Here is a 25,788-nt window from a genome sequence, read left to right on the forward strand (position 1 = left end):
TCATTTTTTTCTCGAGAGAAGAGGAAGCGCTTTTTAGCTGACTCTGCGAATTTATTGTAAATCCCAGGCCGCATGCTGAGCTATAATGTGTGGCTCGTGTGTTCTCGGGAGCCTCAACTACCGATCGGCAGCGTTTTCTGACCGTGCTGAAAATGTAATGCAGGGCTCCTTTAAGCTAGCGAACCGGCCACGAGTGCACCGTGAGCGTGGCATGTAAGTCATGACGTACATGAAATGCATGTCATGATTTTCATGTTACCAGCTGCCATTTATGTTCGTCATACAGTCACGTCACACAATACCAATTTAGGTGTATATCAAGCCAGCGAAACTGCCACGAGCGCATCATGAGCGTGTCAAGTAGGACATGCTGTACATGACATGCATGTCATGGTTTTCGTGTTACCACCTGTCATTTATGTTCATCATACATAAATGTCTTGTCTCATTAAAAGGCCGCGAGTGCCCCAAGACCATGACATGTAAATCATGCTGTACATGACATGTGTCTCATGATTTGCACGTTAGGACCTGCCGCTTATGTTCATCATACACTCTTGTCACGCCATACCTATTGTATTATATATATCAAGTTAGCGAAGCGGCCGCAAGAGCACCAAGACCGTGGCATGTAAATCATGCCATTCATGACTTGCATGTTGCGATTTTCATGTTATGACCTGTCATTTATGTTCTTCATACAGTCATGTTAGGTCATGCCAATTCTGGTATACATCCTATTAACGAAATGGCCAGGAGAGCACAAAGTTGTAGGCACTTAGATAGATACACTCAAAGTCTCAGAAGTTCGCTAAGAAATGGTTCACCATTTAAAATTCTGCTTACAAAATATCTATGCGCTTTTGGAATCAACCGCTGCAGGTTTAATCACAACTGCAGGGGAGCTTTCCGTTGCGCCGTAAAAAACTGGGTCGAGAAAAAACAATTGTCAATCTCTTTAAAGGGGTACCGACACCAGTTTTCGAAGCTGAGTTTACTCCGCCATACAAATCCTCTTAACAAAACAAGTTGCGGGGCTAGTTTGTGATACATATTTCATTTTTCGTCATGCCTTTCTGTGTGCTTCTGTTTTAAAGTTTAGCACTGGATATCTTTCAAAAAGATAAATACAAATTTTCTGTATACAGAGACTGCTGTGAGCAAGTATGTATACATAGATGCCTCTTAGCAAGTGTGGAGCTCAGTAAATGCTGATAAGATATTTAAATACCCTAGATCTTAAAGTCAATTTTTTCATGGAACACCTAGCGACATCGACTCTACGTGTCATAAGGCTACTGTACCAATTCCGGCAACTTCACGCACCAGTATGACTACCGTAAAATTTCGAGCAAGCCCCCCCCCCCCCCCGACGAAGGCGAAATTGCCGGCAAAGTGGGGGGGGAGGGGGCACTATCTCGGAAACGCATCAAAATTCAAGGTGGCGGCAAAATTTTCGCCCCAGAAAAAGAAGTGCAGTGCGCCGTGGATTAAAATTTTATTACAGTGAACTTTATTTAGGCCCAGGATTTGTTGTAGCTTTTAATCGCTTTCAAAACCATCGAAAGACTCCTCCGAGTCAGTTGCAAAAAACAGGTCGCAGCATTCCGCTTGAAGTCCACCACGGTCTTCTGGCACCACAGCTCCAACATCGGCCAGTCCGCTGTGCAGGTAGCCGTCCTCCGAGCCATCGAGCGCGTTACTAATGCTGCATCCCTTGAAGGACCGTGCCACTGTCTCCTCAGGTACAGCGGCCCACGCCTCGGCAACAAAATCGAGCACATGTTGCCGCGACGGCTTCTTCAAGTTTCCTTTCGGTGTTCGCGCTTCCTCACGCATGTACTGCTCCCACAAATGCCGCAAGGTGGACTTGAACGGGTTATTCCAATACACGTCAGGAGGCTGCAGGATGCTCGTGCACCCTGCAGGCACGTAAAGCACGTCAGTGTCGTACTCCTCGAAGGCATTTGTGGCGGCTTGTCTCTTATGGATGGGCGCCTGGTTGGATTGGATTGGATTGGATTCACGGCAGCCAGCAGGACCACAAAAAAAAAAATATTTGTAGAAAAATCCACGGAAACTATTTTTTGTCAACTGGATGTGGCAGGCCACTGTTGCCTGGGTGCGTTGTCGTGGAGCGGTGGAAGGGGGGGGGAGGCGGGACAGAATGGCGCGGATATTTGAAATTGCCAGTGAAGTTGGGGGGGGGGGGGCTTGCTCGGAATTTTACGGTAGTTGCAATGGCGTCAGGTACCAAAAATATGAAAATGGCCGATTGTGTATCACTGACACAGCCACGAAGTGGAGTGGCTGTGGAAACATCATATCTTGTGTGAGGATGCGACGAAAAGCTCATACCATGTCATGGTGCCCCGCCACGGTATTCTAGTGGTTATGGTGCTCGACTGCTGACCCGAAGGTCGCAGGATCGAATCCCGGCCGCGGCGGCTGCATTTTTGATGGAGGCGAAAATGTTTGAGGCCTGTGTACTTAGATTTAGGTGCGTGTTAAAGAACCCCAGGTGGTCGAAATTTTCGGAGCCCTCCACTACGACATCTCTCATAATCATATCGTGGTTTTGGGATGTTAAACCCGAGATATTATTATATTTCTATGTCATGGTATCAGGTACAGTACGAACCGAAGCTGGCTTTTGAAAACATGTTGTAATTAATGTGCCAGGACGAACTCATGCTTACCAGCATGTTTTCTAGGCTCTTGAGGGCATGGCCTTCAATTTGATGCAGAAAAAAATACAGCAATGGAAAATTTGTGTGTCAGTACCTCTTTAACTGGTGGCACTCAACACAGGCCATAAAATTGGTTTAGATATGGCCCTTTGAGGACCACACCGCATGCAATGGAATGGGAAATGATAGGTTTAAGTAACATTAAGAGATTGGAAGACAGTAGAATAGGTCAGCTGATATTGTAGTTGATATTAAGCAAAAGAAGTGGATCTGGGCTGGCCACCTAAGGCATAGGACAGACAACTTGTGGTCAGTTAGAGCAATGGAGTGGATACCAACAGGAGGGAAAAAAAGCCGTGTACAGCAGCGAGTTAGGCAGAGCAATGAAATGAAGAAGTTGGCAGTGGTAGAATGGAATGAGCTCGCCCAAGGAAGGGCAAATTGGGGATCACTGGGAGAGGCCTCTGGCCTGCCATGGACTGAGAATGACGATGATGTACAGTGTGTAGCTTGGAGGCCTCATGATGGGAGGCAGCTGAAGCTTTTGTCTGTTCCCTCGTGAAGACATGCGTTGCCTTTGTCTACGGCTGCCACCCAGTCATGGTCGTGCTGCTGTGCATCTACATGGTCACCAGCAAGAATGCCCCACTTGTCTGCAGCCTTGTCATCTACCTCATCGCTGCCTACTCCTCGTAAGCACTGCTGCCACACTTTTCTCAACTCACCTGTTCCTTTTCCATGTAGGGTGAACAATGAATCTCGCTTCCTTCTTTCACTTGTGATTGTACAAAGTATTTTGACAGTGCAGAGCTATGCCTGAGCATTGTGAAAAGCTCAACAGATTCATAGCGTTAAGTGTGGAACTGAAATGACAAGAGATGGGACAGGGAAGTAACGCACACACAAGCGCTAACTTCCAGTTATCCTTTGTGAAAGCCGGATCAAAGAAATAGATACAAGGAACTCAGGCGTGCACATAGGTGAAGGCACCAAGGAATGACAGTTCTTTTCTAGATGACTGACAAAATCTTGGCCTAGCTGATGTATGGTCGCCAATGACAGAGAACTCATCAAGAAGAGGCGAACACCCGCACTGGCGGCAATGCGCGGATAACAAACCTTTCTTTGTGTTCTCTAAGCCTGCTATTGAGGCACCGTCCTACATGACACCTTCTTTGCATGGCATGTGACGTGTTCTGTGATTCTTGTCACACCCGCCTATTTTGTTAGCAGTTGGGTTGCTGCGTCTGCACAGTTTTCTCAGCTTGTTTGGAGCCGTAAAAGCCACGCTAATATTTTCTCGAGCGCCCACCTTTTTTTATGTTGTGTGATATCTTGTGTAGGTGGGGCATTGTTGCGAACTTCCTTCGGCCATTCATAACAGCTGCTGCATCCTGCTGGCAACCTGAAGGTTTTCTGAGAAGGGATTCTGCGACCGATGCCAGGAGGTGGCCAGAGTGGCCTGCTTGTGCAAGCAAACCATGTCGCCATCTAATGGAGACCAGCCTTGACTGCCAAAAGGCTCGCCTTGCACAAGCAGGCTAGCTACCCTGACCATGTGACTGCCAGGCTGCCCTGGCATTCACATTGTGCAGACATGTTCATTCACCTTCTGCACAGTGGGTAGGACACTCGGCTTCTGGCCATGCAAACCTAGCTTCAAAACCCACCACTGCCAACGATATTTCATCGGACTTTATTTCGTTTTATATTTACTGTCGCTGCACTCCGCATTTCCTCTTTTTCATCAGGATGACATGAAACGCATGAATAAGAGCTGCGCTCTCGAAAGTTTAGTACTTGAATATTCTTTACTTCTATGCCGTCGCGTGTAATCTCATCTGTGGTGTGGAGATCTTCTCATGTGGAGTTTATTAAACTGTTAATTTCAAAACATCGCCTTGATAAAGTGGCAAATAATTCGTAACTTCAGAGATATTGACAGTGTTTATATTATTCTGACTTGGTGGTTTCTTCTTTTGCAGCTTTCACAACATAGAAAATTCTTCCAAAAATGATGACAGCCGATGGATTATTTTTTGGCTCATCTTTGGCTTCTTCAATATGATGGACTACTTCACTGACCAGATTAGGGCGAACTTCCCTCTCTTCTGGTTGTTCAAGGCAAGCCAAAAGTGTTGTGCTGTGGTAATGATGTATGGGCATTCATGATCACTGCTTACCTTTTTGCATGTGCCACACTTTAGTAGTAATAGGTGGGAACTGATGGATGGAAACACAATGTGCTGTAGGGGTTGTATGAACAAGTGCCTCAGACAGGCTGTTACAGATTTTTCAGTATTTGCCATCTTAAATGTGTTTTCCTTTTCCTTTCTTTCTTGCTTCAAGTTTCTTAAACTGTAAAGCCCAGTCACCTTTTAGCCTCCCGTTTACTTCTTCCCACCCCCTCCTTCTTTCTTTTTAATTTTTAAAGGACCCCGGACACCAAAATTGAAAACTCGAGTTGTTTGATTGTCCTGTATTTGGGACTGATTATGATTGGCGGAAGTGCCTAATCTATCTTGGTGAGCTCCATCTCGTGACATCGCCGGTGGTATGATGTGGCAGGCACACACCCCCCCCCCTCCCCATAACCCCAACCCATTGAACAAGTATGGCGGGACACACTCCGTACCACAACAGGCACCCGGTGGAGGATACTGTTCCTTGCTCCTCTCGCTCTGTCTGAAATACCCTCAAGGTACATTGAACACTATTACTTGTTACAAGAAGCTAAGTAGGAAGGATACTAACAATCAATCAAGTGAGTACAGTATCAATGTACAATGAGAACAAAAAGTAGAGGGTGACACCGATTGGTAATAACAAACGTAAAGCTCCATTGAGTAAATCCAGTCAGAATGTGTAATAATAACAAGGAGTAAAAGGGCACAGGAATGGAATGGAAGAACCTTAAAACACTAGACCATGTTCACTATAGCATTTTTGAAAAGGATGGGATCACGTATGCTTACTATTGATGACGGTAGGGGATTCTATTTGACGGAGGTTTTGGGAAGGAATGACTGTGAGCAAATGACAGAAGGAGACATTGACCTGAGATCTCTACGAGCAGATGTGAATGGTGGTGGGCGAATGAAGAGCGATCAGAGAGTGGCATTGTGATAGCATGAAAAAGTGAAATGCAAGCTTGCTTCCAGCAAACGGCAAGTAATGGGATGTTAAGAGATGCTTTCATTTGTGTTACGCTTGCTTTATGATGATAGTTTGCTCGAATAAAACGGACAGAGCGATTTTGCATTGCTTCAAGTGCGTCAGTTAATATGGATTGATGTGGATCCCAAATCGATGATGCATATTCTAGTTGAGGACAAATGTATGTGGTGTACAGAAGTAATTTTAGTGAAGATGGAGCGAGAAAATGATTTCTTTTTAGGTATCCCAGAGTACGGTTACATTTAGACATACTATGTTCGACGTGATGCTTCCGTGACAAATCATTAGTTATATGAACGCCAAGGTGATTGTATGCTGTGACAGGCTCGAGAATGGAGTTATTTATTGCATATATTGGGCATACTGCATTTGAACGTAAAACTCGCATGTATTTGCATTTTTTAATATTAAGTTCCATGCGCCACGTGATGCACCAGTTGTGGACATGGTTGAGATCTGACTGCAGAAGTAGTGGTTATTCTGTGATAACAGTCATCAACAAACAAACACATTTGTGAAGAAATGCTATTGGGTAAGTCATTTATATAAATTAAAGGGACACTAAAGAGAAACTATGAATTGGTTTAGATTGATAAAGGGTGCTCGGAGAACTCTTGTGTAGTTTATTTCACCACCATAGGTTTATTATTAGAGGAGAAAACCAAGTTCAAAGTTTCATTTTTAAATTTCGCGCCGAACTTTGTAATTCGTGACGTAAAAGATTTCAAAGAGCATTTAACGTATTTTGGCGCCACTGGCTCGAGGAAATTTCCACAAACTCGTTATGTCAAGTCTCTGGCCCCCTCGGAAGACAATGTATACTTCGATTTAACCGATTAGGAACTACGTAGCCCGAAGCAGGCACCGTCAATATATGTGACATCACGGCAAATGGTGCGGGAATTCCAAGGTGGCGTCGCCACCTGTATTTTCTTTTTGCGCATTTTCTCGCCTATTAAGCATCTTCTCGCAGCAAGTGTGGTGTTTTTGGTATCGTGGAAGACTACTTTACTAATGCGAGAAAAATCGTTTTGCTCTTTAGTGTCCTAGAATGGACCCCTGAAAAAACGCTGGATTCAACAGGGACCATATTAGACATGCTATCATTAATGGTGACAAATTGAAGCAGAGATAGAAGAAATGGCCGAATCCAGTTGACAATTGTAGGGTCTATATTTAGTGCGTTTAGTTTATGCAAAAGAAGCAGATGGTTAACTTTGTCAAAGGCTGTAGAGAAGTCAAGAAATATGCAGTCAGTAGAAAAGCCAGAATCAAGGTAAGTGTGCAAATCATGCATAAATGAAAGCAGCTGGGTTTCACAAGAGAAAGATTTGTGAAATCCTTGTTTAAAGCTAGAAAACAAATTATTATCTTCAAGGAAGTTAACCAGATGAGTGAAAATAACGTGCTCCATTATTTTGCATGGTATGGAAGTTAAAGATATTGGTCGATAATTAATCGGAATATGAGTTCCGCCGAATTTAGAGATTGGCAAAACCTTTCCTATCTTCCAATCCTGAGGTAATGAGGCAGACTGAAGTGATTGTGCAAAAATGTGTTCCAGAATGATGGAGCAATGCTCAATGGAATTTTTCAAAAATTTTGAGGTGATAGCATCTGCTCCACAAGACGAGCTAAAAGCTTTAAGTTTCTAATCATTTTTTTTTTATGCCAGTGGAGTAAAAAATAATAGGGTTCATTGAAGGAAAATTAGTAGGTGTCACATGTTCATTACCGGGCTTTGAGGATGAAAATGTCTGGATGAATGTATTGTTGAGAATGGTTGCGCATTGTTGACAGGGTCACCATTAGGTGTGGTTAGGGATATGTTTTGTGCATCATTACATCGACATACCTTCCAGAAGCCCTTTGGGTTACTTTTTAGCATGTTTGGAAGTGTAGTGTTGAAAAATGAAGACTTAGTGGTTTTTAATGTCGCTAAATAAGCGGAAGCAGCATTTTTATAAGCATTCTATTTATGTTGACATTGCAAATGCTTTGCAATGTGAAAAAGAAGTTTTTTTTTGTTAGAAAGACGATTTAGTGATCTGTTATATCATGGTGCCTTGTTTTTGAAAAAAGCTGCTTAATAGGGATGAATTGATTATACTGTTTACTTATTTTAGTCTTAGACATTCTCCAGTTCACTTCTAATGGACGGTTGTCAAAGTTAGTGAAAAACTGATCTAAAAATGTTGCAAGCTCACTGTTGATAGCAGCAAAGTTCGCTCTCCTATAATCTCTAATAGCTTTAAAATGGTTAGATGATGGCGACATTGATAGAGTGATAGAAAAATGTAGAATATTGTGATCACTTAGTCCTGGTGAGTGGACTACAGAAGAGAGATGATCAGTAGATGACGTGAGAACCAAGTCTAAGAGCGATGACGTAGTTTTTGTTACACGTGTAGGCGAACTGACGATCTGATGCAAGTTGAAATCAGCACATGATTCAAAGTAACGGTTAGCTTCGGATGAAAAAGGATACGGAAATGGACATGATTCTGACCAACATATAGTACTGGGGAAATTGAAGTCACTCATGACAGTGATCTCTGCTGCCAGAAGCTGATCTGTCACCTGGTTGAGGCAGTCGTACAGGCCGCTGCAAAATGACGGAACACTTGATGGTGCGCGGTAAGAGACTCCAATGACAATTTTTTTTAAATTAACGCACAGGCAACACCATATTGATTCAATGTCACAATTTATTGGGATGGAAAAGCGCTCATAACTAGGGGTGTGCGAATATTCAAAATTTCGAATATTTTCGAATAGTGTTTGCTATTCGATTCGATTCGCGCTGGAATTTTACTATTCGAACTATTCGAACTTCCCCAAAACAGTCAACGTCCGATTTAAAGTGACCCCTTCAGATTTTCAATATGCTTCACCTCATTACATTCTCGTATTGCGGCAAAGCTGCCTTTTAAGCTCCGTTACGGTCGAACTTTGCCAAAACACAGTCAACGTCCGATTGGAAGTGGTCCCTAGATTTTCAATATGCTTCACCTCATCACACCCCCGTATTGCGGCAAAGCTGCCTTTCAAGCTCCGTTACGGTCGAACTTTGCCAAGAGGCAGTCGTCCGATTGGAAGTGGTCCCTAGATTTTCAATATGCTTCACCTCATCACACCCCGGTATTGCGGCAAAGCTGCCTTTCAAGCTCCGTTATGGTCGAACTTGGCCAAGACACAGTCAACGTCCGATTGGAAGTGGTCCCTAGATTTTCAATATGCTTCACCTCATCACACCCCGGTATTGCGGCAAAGCTGCCTTTCAAGCTCTGCTACGGTCGCAAATGTATTAACTCAAGAAAACGCTGGTTCCAACATGGAGATGAAAGATGTGGCAGAGGTAGGGGCTCAATTAATGGTGTTTTGGACCTGAAATTTGGGCAGGAAGTCCAAAAAATCAGAAGCCGAAGCTTTTTAGCATCCAAAATTTCAGATGTTCTTATATATCGACGTCTACAAGGCAGATTTGGAACTCCAGATTTGAAGGGAGCACACCCTTGTCCGCCACATCAGTTGGGCTTCCACAGAAGTTGAAAGAGGAGGAGAGGCGGAGAAAATGGCATCTTTGCCTGTCACGTGTAAAGTGTTGTCAGCAACACTTTGGTTGCACCAAATCATGTACATAAATACAATTCGGCCTCTACATTGCCTTATTCTTGATAAGACAACTATGAAACACCACCCCACCAGCTCTTCATCAACCTAGCAAAAAGAAACACTTTCATGTTGCTGTCTCATGAGAACATACTTAGGGATTCTCTGCAACTGTTTTCTGTAATTTCACTTCGAAGTATTCGAAAAATGTTTGAGAAATATTCGAAAATTATTCGATTCGCACTCAATCTTTATTATTCGAATTTGCTTTGCACCCAAAATTTTGCTATTCGCACAGCTCTACTCATAACACTTGTTAACAGCCAGTAGAAGGGCCATGGTAGGGGCTAGTTGGTTGTACATGTTTGACACTTGCAACGTGCTGTTTGAACACAAAGACACACGAAAGACAACAGGTAGTACATACACGAGCACGAACTAACAACTGTTTATTTGATAGAAACATCACACATATATACTGGGTGAAAGAAAGATGGACAGGTAGCCTGCGCTAAGCACACAACAGGAGAACAATTATCTGTGTCACACATCAAATCTGTGCATGTATAATATCTAAATTCCTTTAAAAATGACACTTGATCGTCGGCCAGATGTATCGATGGCACACTAACACGCGTCTTCGCCAACGTCGCGCATCGTAAAGGCTTCGATAATCTCTCGTGTCTTTAGAACGCGATACCACTGTGGTGCCGTCGAGATCTGGCACCTGTTGCAATGGGCAGCTAAGTTACCAGGGTGACAAATGTGCTTGTTGTTGTAATTATGCTCGCATAAACGCGAGTTAATCCAGTTTGTCCAATGTACCGTCTTCCGCATGATACAGGAACACCATATACAACATCTTTTTCACACGGTACAAACACTTTTGCGCATGGTTAACAGAGCATTAATGATTTTCTCTCTGATTGTAGCCATTGACTTGGTGACAAAGTGAAATTAGTTTGTTAGGCACCGTGAAAGTCATGGGAATGCCATACCTAATACAGTCGAACCCGTTTATAACGAACTCGAAAGTGTCACGAAAAGTGGTCGTTATATCAGTACAGTAGACTCTCAGTAAACGGAAATCTGTTAAATGGAACTGCTGCTTAAACGGAACAACTGCATCTAATATAATTGGTTTCATACTTGGATTCTGCACTCCTGTTCATCTCTCAGTAAACGGAACTCCTGTTAAATGGAACACATTTTCTTGGTCCCTTCAGGTTCCGTTTAACGAGAGTCTACTGTAGTTCGTTGTATATAGACTCGCCTTTAAAAACGTGCGCTTTGCGGCCAAGCCGTTTTTTTTTTTTTTGCTTTGTGCACTTTTATTAAAGTGCTAACAACCCCTTCGGTGACAAGCTAAGCCTTTTCGCGTCGTGAAGCGACGCCCGCTGCGTGCTCACGAGTGAATTCACCGCCTTTGCAATGAGTTGACACCGTTTCACCGAAGCTCGGTACCGCGACGTGGAGCCGATCGTTCCTGGCTAGTTGCGTGCAGCGCGTTTGTACGTTCTTCGTGCTTGCTTCACTCCGGATCGTGCACGGATGCGGCGACTAGCCTCTTCGTTCAACGCGGCGAAAACAAGCATTTTCCAAGCAACGCGCACTACGTCTCCGCGATGCTTTCGCGGCCCTGCACGACGATGCACGGCGCACTTCATTTGTCACCCAGTCAAACACGCAGTATACGCTCGCTGTCAGTGCATCGACGTTTCTCGGTGCCCGCACCGCTCAACAACAGCGAGCTACTTTCGTTTCTACAAAGCGACGCGCACTTTAAAGCGGTCTCGCACGACGCGGAGGTGGCAAACTTGCGAACGACAGCATGGCTAAGCATGGCGCGCTCGTACCGCCGTCGATCCGCAGTGTACGGTGTACGCCACACGCGCAGCCGAGCAGATATCTAAAGATGTCTGTGATAAGGTTGTCGGCTATAAGGCATAACGGCACGTTCATCGACGGCCGCCACCTCGCCTTCGCTCTTTTCTGATGCTTATCCGCGAAGGCATCGCCGCAATCGCGCGGAAGTCGTAATCACCGATCGACCGGTCTCTGCCGTTACCGAAAAGACGGACGACTTTTTGCGGCACATTGTGGCGTCGGCGAGTTTAGGGACGCAGTGAACCTTTTTGCGATGGAAAGTTATCGCGGTTATCACTTCTTGCATTTATGCCTTCTTGCGTTCCAAGGCATTGTTTGGTTCATCGCAAACGGTCGCAGCTGCAGAGAACGGTGTCAGGAAAGGTTACCGTGTGAAAGCTGACCGCAAGGCTTCATGCTGCCTCCTTTTTTTTTTTTTTTTTTCTCACTGCCATTCTGCCACTGAAGAAAAAGGCTGGAAAGTGAGCGACCTCGCTCGTAGCGTCCGAAATCTGCGTGCGGTGCTCGCCAATCAGGGATATCTTAGTCGCGAGTAAACTGGAGCGGCGCACGCGCGAGCGCGCGCCCCTCTCTCGCAATTTAGAAGGCCTGTTTTAACTTTTTTCGCTTCGTATGCGCCATATTTTGACCGCGACCGCGTCTCAAGTGTTCGTTGTAAAAGTAGGAGGCTTTGAAAAATGTTCGCTATATCTGGACGCAGCTTCAAGGGTTAGCATAGGAAAATCGTAAGTGCACCCAAATATGGTCGTTATAGCCGATAGATCGTTATATGTGGGATCGTTATAAGGGGGTTCGACTGTAGCGATCTTTTTTTTTAGTCCATGCGAAATCACCGTGCACATAGGGAAGAACTATAGGTCTCTCCCTGGGATTCTCTTTTAGACCTACGTCCGTCTTGTGCTTCTTGTTGAGGCTTTTCAAGAGCCTCTCAGCCAGAGAAGTGAGCAGGGCGTCAGGGTAAGCGCTGTCCCTGAGTCTGTCTACTTGCTTTTTCAAACTTCGCGCTACTACGTGGTCACATGACTTTTGACGGCTGTTTAACATGCACGCATACGCAACACTTCTTTTCACAAACTTAGAGTGACCCGAGCTATAGCTCAACAAACTTTTATCGCCCCCTTACATCATATTCCCAGCACGTGTGTCCCTCACCTTGCAAAATCATGACGTCTAAAAATTTCCATTGCTCTTTGATAAATAACTACGAATATTAGTAAACAACACCGATATTTTTGTTTTCTTAACAGAACACTTGCCCCTCGCGTTTTCCTATTTGTGTGCAGCCGAAAGCGCACAGCCAGACCTTTAATATTGGGTTGAAGCCCCGCTGGAACCGCTGACACTGTCATTTCATACACACTGTCTTAGTTGGCCCTGTAGGCATAGTACTTGCCATTGATTTGTAGTTTCTTATATCTTAGCTTGACGGGTACATTCAGAGATTTTGCATAGTCGATAAGTTTGTCCTTGCCTGATGTGTTGCTGTGCAGTAGTCCTCACTAACTGCAATGCTGCTATCTTTTAACTCTGTATGTTTCGATAGGATTTGCTCTTTGCTTTTGTGAGATTCAAAGTTGAAAATGAGTGGGCGTGCCCTATTCGGTGAAAATCTACCAATCCAACGTGCGTGGGATATGTATTCTTGTCCAACACTGAGTGCTAATTTGTTTGTAAGCAAGTTAAGAACTTTCTCCTCTGATTCAGGCGCTGTTTCTGTAGCGATATCTGGTATGTTATAGAAAAGTAGATTATTACGACGAGAGCGATCTTCGGCATCGTCTAACCGCGCGCATAGTAGCACACTCTTTTACAATGTAGTCGACTGTTTCACAAAGTTCACCCATTTCACTTGGCTATTTGTCGATGTGGGTTGTCTGGGTTTCTGCGCCCTCTAGCCTCACCCTAATATCAGATATCGCGGTATACATTGACTTTTTTTGTGATTTTAGCTCCGAAACAGTGTCTAGCATGGACTTTTTCCTCCATTCGTATCGACCGTTGATTTAGGTCACGCACTGTCTTCAAAAGTTCAGCAAGTGCCTCAGATTGCTGATCTTTTTGAGGACCAGGGTTACATTCAATGTCACCACACAACATTAAAAGCAACGAACAAAAAGGTCACACAACAGCTCCAGGGCATGGAAGCACGATTGAAAATCTATCGTCAGATTTAAAGCAGGAGTATGCAAGCTGGGAAAAGCAACTGACCTGTGGGACGAAGAAAATATTGCGTAAGGACTTCATTCTAGTTGTGCATCCATGCCCACTGACGACCGTGTTCCCTGTGTCTGGCTTTAACTCAGCAACTATCTGCATTGACATCGCTGCTGTTGCACACTGGAGCCTAAGCAGCAAGGTCATTGGGGTGCATGCGTGGTGACGCAGTGGAGTGTGAGCGTGGACGGCCATTGGTATAGGGGAATTCGTCAAACCAGTATCCGTAGGCATAGTATAGTACTGCAAGCCCCATCGGCAAACAAGCCCGTGAGGCACCTCGAGCTCAAGTCCAAGTCGTCCAGGTCGCCAGCGCACTGGATGAGGCGGCTGTTGTCGGGCTGCTTTCAAGGTGGCTCTGACTGCCAGGAATTAATTTCTTTTTCCCTGAGGTGACACGCTCTTGACACTCTAGTGAATGCTTAGCAGGCTTAACTCATACCGAAGCACCCACATTGTTTCATTTTTTACTGTGCGTGGGGCCCCGATTTGAAAACTCTACTTTCAGTGTCACCAAAGCTTGAGCGCACGGGATCATAGGTGCTCCCTCAGGGTGGGGCGCGAGTTTTTTATTAATTTAGGTGGGCATTTCGAAGTGATTCTAAAATTGGTAATGATTAACTATGCTAGCACTAATTATACGACACAATAGAGCATTTATGATTCAATTTTGGGATTACCAGACATAAAGCTACAAAATACAGTAAAAATATCACCACCAAAAATTTTGCTGTCAGGAGTTCTTAAAACCCTCATTCCTCTACCCTGCTGATTCCCTCTCTGACAAGTACTGTGATGTCTATTACTAAACCCTAAGGATGATGAGATGCCATTGACAAAGAGAGCCAGCCTGTTGGAGGCACTTGTTGCTGTTCAGACCAACGTTGCTAGAACCAACCGAGTTTCACAGCTCCCCATAGATGCTTGCTCTCCAAAATGGGACACGATCGCGAGAGCTCTTGTGGCTGCAGGGCCATTTTGTTCATGCATCGTCTGCTGCAGCACTGATGAGCCCTATAGTCTTCACAGCTTTCGTAACAGCCGAGAATGCCACTTCTTGAGTTACCTCAACTGCTTCAAAAAGCAAAATTTTCACAAGCCTTGCTCCATAAACACCAAAATATAATCGAATTTGACCTGTAATAAGGATGCCAATCTCACAACTCTGGCTGTCCGCTCAAATGAATATTCACATGCCACCAACCTGTGTTAAGCCACCATTGTCGTACAGTGGTTACGGTGCTTGGCTGCAGACCCGAACGACATGGGTTCCGGCCTTGGCGGTTGCATTTCCGACGGAGGTGAAAGTGCTAGAGGACCGTGTATGTAGATTTGGGTGCACGTTAAAGAACCCTAGGTGGTCAAAATTTTCAATTCCCTCCACTAAGGTGTGTCTCATATTGGGGGTGTTGGCACTCAACACCATAGCAGCAATGGTTAGATTGCATGCAGCCTTGTGGTATAGCTGTCGTGAGATCATTTCGATGGAAATCTTGACTCTTCACTCTAAGAAATCTCCACTAAAAAAGAACGTATGTGGAGCCTTCCTGCCAGACAACAACGCCTATTTCGCATGATTTCCTGGGGTTATCGCCGTGCGCCCTGTACACCCCGGTCGAGAACGACCTGTGGTTATCATAAAGACACAGCTTTCTTCATAAGAAAGTGGCGAGTGGCTAGTTTTCCAGAAAGAAAATCCAAGATAACAATTGTTGTAGCGTGGCAGGATTGCTCCCCAAATATTGTTTTTTCACACTGTATGGGAAGGCAGCAAGCACGAAAATGAGATATAGTAGGATGTGGCCAACTTTATTGACATTCTTTATGGCGCGTTGCCCAGTGGTGCAAGAAACGCTTATGGCTCACAGTAGCCTTGCCTTCTTTCTCGCTGGCTGTACTCGTTCAGAGGTCAACATTTCACTGTTCTTCTGTCTTGAATAGAAATGTACCCTCATGATGACATGAAAATTAATTACCTTAGCTGTGATCAGCTGACAATGAGCCACATGGCTGACAGCAGGCAAAGAATCTTCCTCTCGTTGCCCCAATATCACCCAAAACAAGTCTACAATCACCGGACAGCTGTCAAGTGTCTGGCGAATTATGGTTTCCACTTTGTTGACAAAGGTACACGAACCAAGCAACGGCTGACGAAGGTAGCCCGACTTGAATTCCCTAAGCTCGGTTAGGCGACTTTGAGTCAAGTCGGTTCCCCTCTTCTCGATTGTTTTGGGATCAATGTTCAGAATATCAGGACAGTTCTCGAGCAGAGCTGTGAAACTGAATTGGTTCAGACAACCTCTGCGACATACTTTCAAAGTGGCATTACCAGCCTTTCAGTCAAGGTCTTTCACACTTATCGGTCAATAAATGTCGTAACCATACTTTGAAGATTTTAGTATTCAGATGACTACATTTATGTAGAGGGTATTATTGTATTGGAAAATATTCATAATAATTAATGTAACTATACACCGTATTTTAGAAAGGCTTCGAAGGTCACCGGATCGAATCCCGGCCGCGGCGGCTGCATTTTTGATGGAGGCAAAAATGTTTGAGGCCCGTGTACTTAGATTTAGGTGCATGCTAAAGAACCCCAGGTGGTCGAAATTTCCGGAGCCCTCCACTACGGCGTCTCTCATAATTATATTGTGGTTTTGGGACGTTAAACCCCAGATATTATTATTATTATTATTATTATTATTATTATTATTATTATTATTATTATTATTATTATTATTATTATTTCAGAAAGGCTCACAGCTCTGAATTTCATTTATATGTGTCATAAGGCAGCAACACAGGTAAAAAATACAGTGACAATGATAGAAATAGAGAAAACTATCAGTAATGCAAATATGCGCAGGTTACAAAGGCAGTGGGTAAATACACAGTAGAATGTCCTTTGGTCAAGGTATTTTTATTCAAATCGATAAATAAATTGAACTGGACAGCTGGTACTGGCATAGTTGCATGAAACTGAATAGGAGAACAACCCTCACAGATTAGACTCTTAAGAACTGCCAAATATCTCACTCGTATGGGCCTCCTTTTGGAAAAAGAAAAAGCTACATCACATTGGCTGACAAGACTAGGCCTGCTGGCCTCGGTATATTACCTGCAAGATAAGAAATGTGCCCAGCCTTTATGACCACCATGACAACTTGGATGCAAACTACCCACTCACCTCAGATTCACACTGACCCTAAATAAACACCGGCGTGAAGATGGCATGGGCAGTCCCTGCCCTGGAATTGAATTGAGAATGCATGAAGTAAAAGCTGCTGCACTAAAGCAGCTTGACTGGCTCCCACAAAAGGACTGCGCAAGCAATGACACATTATAAACAATACATGAAAAGCATGAGATACAGAACAGGTTAGTGAGTCCAATAGCAGCAGTCAAAATTATTACATAACATTAACGAAACAGGCTATATGTATATGTGCTTTGCAAAAACACACATTTAGGTAACATTGAATTGAATTGAAGTTTATTTGTCCTGAATTCTTACAGGATCAGGAGCAGAGGCTAAAGGCTTATATAGCCTGACATGGGGCCTCTGCTCCTAAATACAGTTTGGCACGCAGGCCGCTGAGCATCTCAATCTGTCGCAGATGTTTTCAGAAATAAAAACAATAACACAACAAAAGTTAGCATAGTCTTGTTACACAATTTCAGGGAATATATAAGAAAAGAATTTCATCACAAAAGCTTCATCTCAAAAGAAACTTCATCAATACACAATGTGAAATAAAGCATAAGAAGAGAAACTACGGCACACAACTCAAATTGATAGATAGGATGTAACAAATCAAGCACAGAAACTTTAATAAGCATACTCAACATCATAGTTCATTAGGATGGACTTGATAATGGTGTTCGAAGTTATGGAATTGAAATCTATGAGACCGTGTAAACGATTTAACATTGTGGGTATTTGATACTGAACATGTTGCTTGCCATAATTTGTCCTGAATGCTGGGATTTTCTGGCGTTACTGACGCATGGTATAATGAGTATTGTCAGGCGGGTTCTGAATACACTGTGGCTTGTTTTGTTTAACCCATTGCACAAGTCTGAAGTGATACAGTTTTGTTAGCGTTAGAATTGCGTATTTTTCAAAGAGTGGTTTAGTTTATCAAGTCCCTGGTAATTGGTATCCATGGTATTGCTCGAATGCTCACTGTTGGGTTCGAACATCGTACGTTTGCGAATACCTTCATATTGTTACCCGCCCCGCGGCCGGCGTTCCCACGCCAAGACAGAAGCGGTGCCTCCGGATGGTGGAACGACGACTGTCTGCTGGTCATAAAGGACGCGAAGACTCACGTCTCCCGAGGGGTTCAATTATGGTGCCTTACAGGAGACAGTGGCCGAGCTGGGCAATGGAGGCAATGATGCACGGGCCAATTGTATTGATGGCCCGTCAGCCCAGCATTGCAAGTACCTACTCGGAGGTGCTTTCCCACGACCCGTCAACGCCTGATGCCGAACATTCCGGGAACCGGGGCGAAAGGGAGCTGAGCGGGCGGCGGACATACGAGTGGGCGAGAGGTGGTGATTCCTGCGAGGATGCGGCGAGGAGGAATCCGGGCCTGGTACTTTCAACGGCAGCCGACTGGGAGTCGAGGAGAGAGTTATTCCTGCATTCCAATTGGACTGTAAGAGTGTTTGAATGGGGAGACAGGGAATAAAACCAGGGGTGCAGCGACAGTGAGGAGGAGGAAGAGAAACGAATAAATGTCTCTATCCAGATGATGTCAGAGCGGTCGTTTCCTCAAGGTGCCAGCAGATGAAAGTTCTCATCTTCGGCTTCCTTGGCGGCAGCAGCAAATGTCGCACAACCAGCAAGGCGAGTGGAAGAACCAAATAGAACCTAACTCTCGCAAAACTCTTTTTTGAAGAACTAGTAATCTTTGATAGTTTGTTTGTGTAGTAGTACCCCATACCAAGATACCGTATGTCATTTTAGAGTAGAAAAGAGCATAATATAATTGTATTTGTAACCATTTTGGTAAGACTGGGCTGAGCTTATATAAACATCCAACGGTTTTACTGAGTTCTGCCGTTAGTTTTTCTATATGTGTGTTCCATGTCAAGCCTTCAGAAAATCATACACCTAGAAACTTCTGGCTGGTAACGTGCTCTATCTCTTTGCCCTCAAATAAAACAGTCGAACTATAGTTACGCGGCTTATTAGGTGGGGCAAATACAGTGTATTTCGTTTTGCTAACATTTAGTTGCAGTTTATTCAAACTAAGATAGGCGGACAACTTTTGTAGGTAGTTATTAACCTGGTGTTCAAGCTCTAGAATGGATGTGCCGCTGAAGAATATGTTGGTGTCATCTGCATACATTATTAACTTGGGAGAACATGGGATATCACACAGGTCGTTTATGTAAATTATGAATAATAGAGGGCCAAGAATTGACCCTCCTCTTTTTATGTTTAAGTAAGTGGATGCACTGTTGTTTATGCAAACATATTGATGGCGGTTGGTTATAGATAGTCTTTCATTAACTCAAGAACCACACCACGTACGCCATATTTGCTAAGTTTAACCGTTAGTACTTCATGACGTACCGAATCAAACGCCTTCCTAAAGTCTATGAACAAACCGAGTTAGTACAGTCTATGTTTGATGTTTGTGATTAGTTCATATTTAACATTGATTCAGTAGGATAAATTAGACATATAAGCATATTTACATAACTGTCGAGGTCATATTTACACCAATGCTAATAAAATAGCTTAAATCTGAGGAATTGCAGGTACCAACGAAAGGTTATGATTGCGCCTATCATATTTACTCTCGGTAGCTTGAAGATTGGCTCATTCAAAAATGGATGTTCGTACACACTTTGGCAAGTCTTACACGGCATCCAGTGCAAGTCGTTCTGTTCCACTGTGCCAATTTTATGTTTCCACTACAAGCACTGAAGCCAGCTGAACAAAAATACATTTAGAGATGCGTGTGATACATGAACGATTGTGGAAATAATTTCCAAGTGCACTAATGTTGGACAATCTGAATTTTGGGCTTCTTCAAGAATATATAAGATGGCGGATGTATTTTCTCAAAAAAGGCAAGTTTTTCGGCAACCTTAAAGTGAGTCGTACATTAGGAGCTGTGGTATAGTGATAATACAAGTTCATGACAAACATCTTTTATTTTATTTATGAGTGCTGTAGTGTCAGGGTCCCAAAGCAAGGAAGCACGTTCGAGGATTCAAGTAAAAATATAGAATATTTTCCCAATTTCTGGACATGCTTACACAGTGTCTTGTAATGTCTAATAAGGTTAGTGTCATAATTATAGCCTGTATATTTGTTATATGATGAGACTGAAAAGTATGGTACCCTTATTCAGAACTAGAGTGGAGACCAGAAAGTATCGAGTTGAATCCAAATTTATGTCACCTAAGCTAAGCAGAACTGCTTTTTCTTTACAGCATACATTCTTTTGTATAACTCCTAAAGCTGTCATTTGTAATATTTCGCATGATGCCCAAGATTGTCCATATCAAAACTCATGTACAATAAATCTGTTTATAATGACCCTCTAATAATAATGGCTTGAAAATAGTTATAGACCTAATTTATAATAATAAAATGCCGTAGAGGCAAAAGAAAGTGATGCTGCATGAAAAGCTTTGTAAAACCCAAGAAGCGTCCACAAAAACTGGATGAGGTGTATGGTGCATAAGTAGTCACTTGTGAAACCGTGCTGGTAACCAACCATATGTTGGGTAAACGGGGAAATATATCTGGGTACAGTACATGCTCAGTTTTCTTACATGAAGCTAAGTTAAGTTTGTGAAACAAATTAAACGCTGTATTACGGCACCCGACGTTGGCATTCTCTAATTGGTCACATTTGTCCTGCATACAGCTTGGCACAAATACAGTGGCATGCCAGGGTGCTCTGTTTGGTAAGTTGGCGCATCAGGGTAAAGCACTGCAGTGTAAAACTTTATGCACAAGTACAGAAAGATTGCCAGTGCTCTTCTCCTTTTTTCTAAGTTTTTTACATTGCACCACTTTGCCTTTTCACTATTTTGTTCATTATGTTAGAAATATACTGGGCACCCACCCATAATAATGGTCAGTTTAGGTTTCTTTTATTTTTTGCTGGTACTCCATTTTGAGGGTTAATATTAAGCAATTTGTGAATGAATTTTGCAGCTTTTGTTCTTGACCTGGTGCCTGGCACCGACTGGAACCAGCGGCGTGACTGTCATCTATTTTCACCTGCTGTATCCGCTCTTCCTTGGTGTGAATGACTACTGCGTCATGGATTTTGAAAGCAGCCAGTCGTTCTGTAGCCGCATTTGGCGTCAGTGCTACCCGTGGAAGCAGTGAGCTTAAGTTTCATAATACATTGTGTACAATGCTAGCCAGAGACCTGGCTTCCTCACCTTCCTAAAGGGGGGGGGGCAAAGTTCTTCATCTGTACCAGCTGTGAAACTCCATTCCGAAATGCAGACGTGCCTGTGAACCACTTTGTGGAGAATGGCAAACTGACCTGCCAACTGGCAACGCCTATGAAAAATGCATTAGAATGGCAGAAAGCTGAGCTAGTTGTTAGGGATTCATGTTTAAAGCTGGGGCGTGCAAACGCAAGAGCCAAGTGGGGACAACACAAACACTGATTATGTTGTCCTGACCTCTCTCTTGTGTCTGTTTTTGCACACCAGATCTTTGAAAATAGAAAACACACCACATCACTGCAGCCTTCGCTGTCACTGTGCGAGTTTGTGCTGCTAGAATTAAAAGAAGTACTTTCAAGAAAGGTCTAAGAGTTCAATGGATGCAGTGTCGTCAAGCAAGCTGTGCTGAATCCCCTGCAGTGTAGATACAGGCTTGGAACCTGGAGTCTTGCCTACTTGGAGGCCACTTGGCACATCCGCTCATTGGGTGAATCGTCTGTCTGCCAGTGAGCTACATTACATTTTCCTAATAGCAGAAATGTGGTGATGAGTAACAAAGTGGGATGGCATTTCAAGAAAACAATGCCAGAATTGGTGTTTTGAAGAACTTGTAATAACTGCATACGCTTTGTTAGTTGAAGCACCATAACCTTTACAGGATGTCCCTTTCTATAGTACACATTCCCTTGCCATTGACTCTCAAGGTGAAGGCTTTGCCTTAGCTATTATTAATCTATTGCGTTACCATCTAGAACTTGATTATAAACTGCCATTTTCCTGTCGTATTTGCAATTAAACACAGCTATTTTGCAGCCTGTTCATTCCCTTGTTGAGTTTCCAACTTTGCAATTAAAGATGGGTCGAGGTCTTGGAGATGGCGAAATGGACATTTGGGCTAGCTGGTGTGTGTTCATCTTGATGAAAAATGGCTTGAGAATCCTCTTTAATGCATGCCAATTTAAATGATCTGGCAGCCTTCTTTGAAGAGTGCTCGCACATGGTAAACCTTAGAGGCTTGGCACCCATCCTGTCCTTCATGTCCAGGTTCTCTTGTAGTGCCTTTCTTTTTCATCAACTATGTACCAACTAACCGAGGAGCACATTTTAGTTAAATGGCTTGCTTGTAAACTCTTCTTTTTTGCGAGGTCACCCTGTGCAGAACTTGTCTTGTTCACTGCTGAGCTAATTTGCATGCACAGTGCCACTCTTAATGTTAGCTGTGCCAGGCACGAAATATACTTCCCTTTTGGAAGCGATTGTTTCTTTCATAAACCTGAACTGAGTATGGTTGATCATTTCTGCAGAAGCTCACACGGTAGGTCACCAGAACTGTGCACCACGTTCTTCCTTGGAGGTTCTTTTGACAGCGGAAGCTGTTATGAGACCACAACAGCCAATTTTGGTGGCATAGTTGTCTGCCGCCAGTGTCCGTAACTGCTATCACGCAAATGAGAAAAAATGATAATAGGAAAAAAATATCAAGGATCGGATGGGATTTGAACCCTGGCCCTCTGTGTGGCAGTCGAGTATTCTACCACAGAGCAATGCTAGTGCTTGAAACTCCTTCGCATAAAGACCCTATACAGGCGTCATGTCGGGCAAGGAATTAAGTTAACATATGTAATATAGCGTGGTAGAACAGTAAGATAACAACCAGGTGTCACACAATGCGAATTGCATAACAAATGGGTCGTTTAATGCTTCCAACCCATTACAGAGGGCTTGACCATAATTCTTGGCTGAGCCCTTTCTCGTCAGCCACAGCATCAACAAAGTGCACATAATGCTTTGCAGATGTGTAGCGGGTGCCTCACGTCTCTGCAGAATGACCAATAGTGGCGTAGTGGGTGCTTCCCTATTTCACAAAAATTATGACAATTTATGGCATTTGGGGGGTACCTTGCAAGTGTACTTGTATTAGTTGCCCCAAGACAGCTTACAATGGGCTCTAGAAAGGCTGTTCTTCCAGCTTTCACTGTGACTGCGCTGTGTGTTATGCGCAGGCCTGGAGTCTCTTTTTGGTGCACCATTCAACAAAAAGAGGCTGTGCAGCAGTTGCAGCAGCAGAACTATAATGTGGGATCCACAGAGCTGCACTCAATATCTCATGTAGCAGTCGGCCCTGTCATTGAAGCATGGGGTGTGTTCTTTCAAGCAGCCATTGAAACGGGATGTCTAAAAAAAGAAGCCGATAATGTTTCTCTGAATCTGCCATCGGAATTCATGGGGACACAAGCACTAAGTCCTGTCCCATACTTCAAATTTTTGCTTTTTGAAGGGGATGCTGCTAAGCAAGAATATTTATAGGCCCTATGAGGCGATTCCTATGAGGAGCTGGTAGGTTCTGCTGTGGCAAAGCGCGTTCGTTGAGTATTCAGGGATGGCTTGTCGTCTGCAAGAATGCTGTCGATGTCAAGGAAGGCCGGTTTGATGCAGTCTACGGAGACATTGTCTTCACGTCAATTGAGCAGCAGGACGAAATGCTTGGGGCATCGCTTAATGACCTTAAAGAGTCCGTCGTAAGGCAGTTGCAGTGGTGGTCTGATTGCATCGTGCCATACAAAGACGTGTGTGTATTCATGAAGAGCACGACCAATGAAGGATAGACGTGAATGTTGGCGCGGCAGAATAGGAGACTCTAATGGCATTCCTGAGGTGCCTGGCATAATCGGCAACGTCCAGTGGTGGTACTGGTGAAGAGTTGAAAAACTGGTCAGGAAGCCTTGGGGTTGTGCCAAAAATGCGTTCAGCTGAGGAGCAGGACGCGTTGGTACGTATTGTCACGTGGTCGTGACGTCGACGAACACAGCAGTCGGCGTTTGTAGGATGAAACTGTTTATTTGGCCGAATTTGTGGCCGGAAAATGAGAACTAGAACTACAGCAATGCACGCTGTACAATGATAGCGGCGAACAGGGCGTCGTCCGTCGATCAACTGACAAGCGATCAAGCACGTCGGCTTTTATACAGGCGCTATCGAACTTTCCAGCAATATCGCTGGTGGCGGCGTTATCTCTAGACAAAACTGGAACATTCGCGTGTGGGGTGCAATCTTAATAAACCGATCTACTACAATCGCGACGCTTCTAGAACACTACTTCGCGGACAGCGTCGAGCGTTGATAACCGTCCCTGCCGGTCAAACCCGAATACATCGAAACAAGACAAGAAGTGGGCGTGGCATTGCCCCCCTCTGAAAAAGCATCGTCCCGATGCTTATGAAAGAACATAGAAGAGAAAAAAACAAAACAAAACAAGTGCATACACAAATAAATTACAATAACGAAGGAAAAAATAGAGTCCCCAGGCTCGCTAACGCGCAAAAAACTGCTTAAGGCGCACGACATGGACGACTTCAGGTCGCGCACGACGCCGCTGAGAGTTCGTAATGCCGTCAGGGGCAACCTCATAGTCGAGTGCGCCGAGGCGTCAAAGTACCCTGTACGGTCCGAAGTATCGTCGAAGAAGCTTCTCACTAAGTCCTCGTCGTCGTATTGGCGTCCATACCCATACACGGTCACCGGGTTGGTATTCCATGTGGCGTCGTTGAAGGTTGTAGCGGCGGCTGTCAGTCGTCTGCTGGTTCTTTATCCGTAGGCGGGCGAGCTGTCGTGCTTCTTCGGCGCGCTGTAGGTAGGTGGTCACGTCGATGTTTTCCTCGTCGGTCACGTTTGGTAGCATGGCGTCGAGCGTCGTTGCCGGGCTCCGTCCGTAGACCAACTTGTATGGCGTCATCTGCGTCGTTTCCTGTACGGCCGTGTTGTACGCGAAGGTCACGTACGGAAGGATGGCGTCCCACGTCTTGTGTTCGACGTCGACGTACATGGCCAGCATGTCGGCGATGGTCTTATTTAGACGCTCGGTGAGGCCGTTGGTCTGTGGGTGGTACGCGGTGGTGCGGCGATGGCTTGTGTGGCTGTATTCCAAGATCGCCTGAGTTAGGTCAGTCGTGAACGCCGTACCTCTGTCGGTGATGAGAACCTCTGGGGCGCCGTGTCGAAGGACGATGCTCTCAACGAAGAACTTGGCTACCTCAGCGGCACTGCCTTTGGGCAGGGCTTTTGTTTCGGCGTAGCGGGTGAGGTAGTCGGTAGCCACGACGATCCATTTATTTCCGCAAGTCGACGTTGGGAACGGCCCCAGGAGGTCCATCCCGATCTGCTGGAATGGTCGCCGAGGAGGCTCGATCGGCTGAAGGAAGCCTGCTGGTCTTGTGGGCGGTGTCTTCCGTCTCTGACAGTCTCGGCACGTCCTTACGTAGCGAGTGACGTCGGCGGCAAGGCGCGGCCAGTAGTACTTTTCGTGTACTCGTGCGAGCGTTCGGGAAAGTCCGAGGTGTCCAGCCGTCGGGTCGTCGTGCAGGGCATGCAAAATTTCTGGTCGCAGTCCCGAAGGTACAACGATAAGGTAGCTGGCTCGGGCCGGAGAGAAGTTCTTCTTTACGAGGACGTTGTTTTTCAAAGAAGATGATGCCAATCCTCGCCTGAATACTTTTGGGACAACGATGGTCCTGCCCTCTAGGTATTCCACTAGACCCTTCAGTTCAGGGTCGGCTCGCTGTCGTTCGGCGAAGTCTTCGGTACTTATGGCTCCCAAGAAGCTGTCATCATCCTGGTCGTCGGGCGTTGGTGGGTCGACGGGGGCACGAGACAAGCAGTCGGCGTCGGAGTGTTTCCTTCCGGACTTGTACACGACAGTAATGTCAAATTCTTGAAGTCTCAGGCTCCACCGTGCGAGGCGACCTGAAGGGTCCTTCAAGTTAGCTAGCCAACACAA

The 25,788-nt window shown here is 44.7% G+C and overlaps 1 protein-coding gene across 1 annotated transcript in view; it reads left to right on the plus strand.

The window, feature by feature from the left end:
* The window catches only part of LOC119397014 (translation initiation factor IF-2), a 50,929-nt gene that overhangs the window by 11,562 nt on the left and 13,579 nt on the right, over positions 1 to 25,788 (plus strand). The window contains exons 2-4 of the mRNA XM_037664432.2: positions 3,289 to 3,382; positions 4,676 to 4,814; positions 20,770 to 20,942. Coding sequence (XP_037520360.1) covers positions 3,289 to 3,382; positions 4,676 to 4,814; positions 20,770 to 20,942 — 406 coding nt within the window. The remainder of the gene's footprint in view (positions 1 to 3,288; positions 3,383 to 4,675; positions 4,815 to 20,769; positions 20,943 to 25,788) is intronic.

Source organism: Rhipicephalus sanguineus, chromosome 6, assembly GCF_013339695.2.
Source record: "Rhipicephalus sanguineus isolate Rsan-2018 chromosome 6, BIME_Rsan_1.4, whole genome shotgun sequence".
Classification (NCBI taxonomy): domain Eukaryota; kingdom Metazoa; phylum Arthropoda; class Arachnida; order Ixodida; family Ixodidae; genus Rhipicephalus; species Rhipicephalus sanguineus.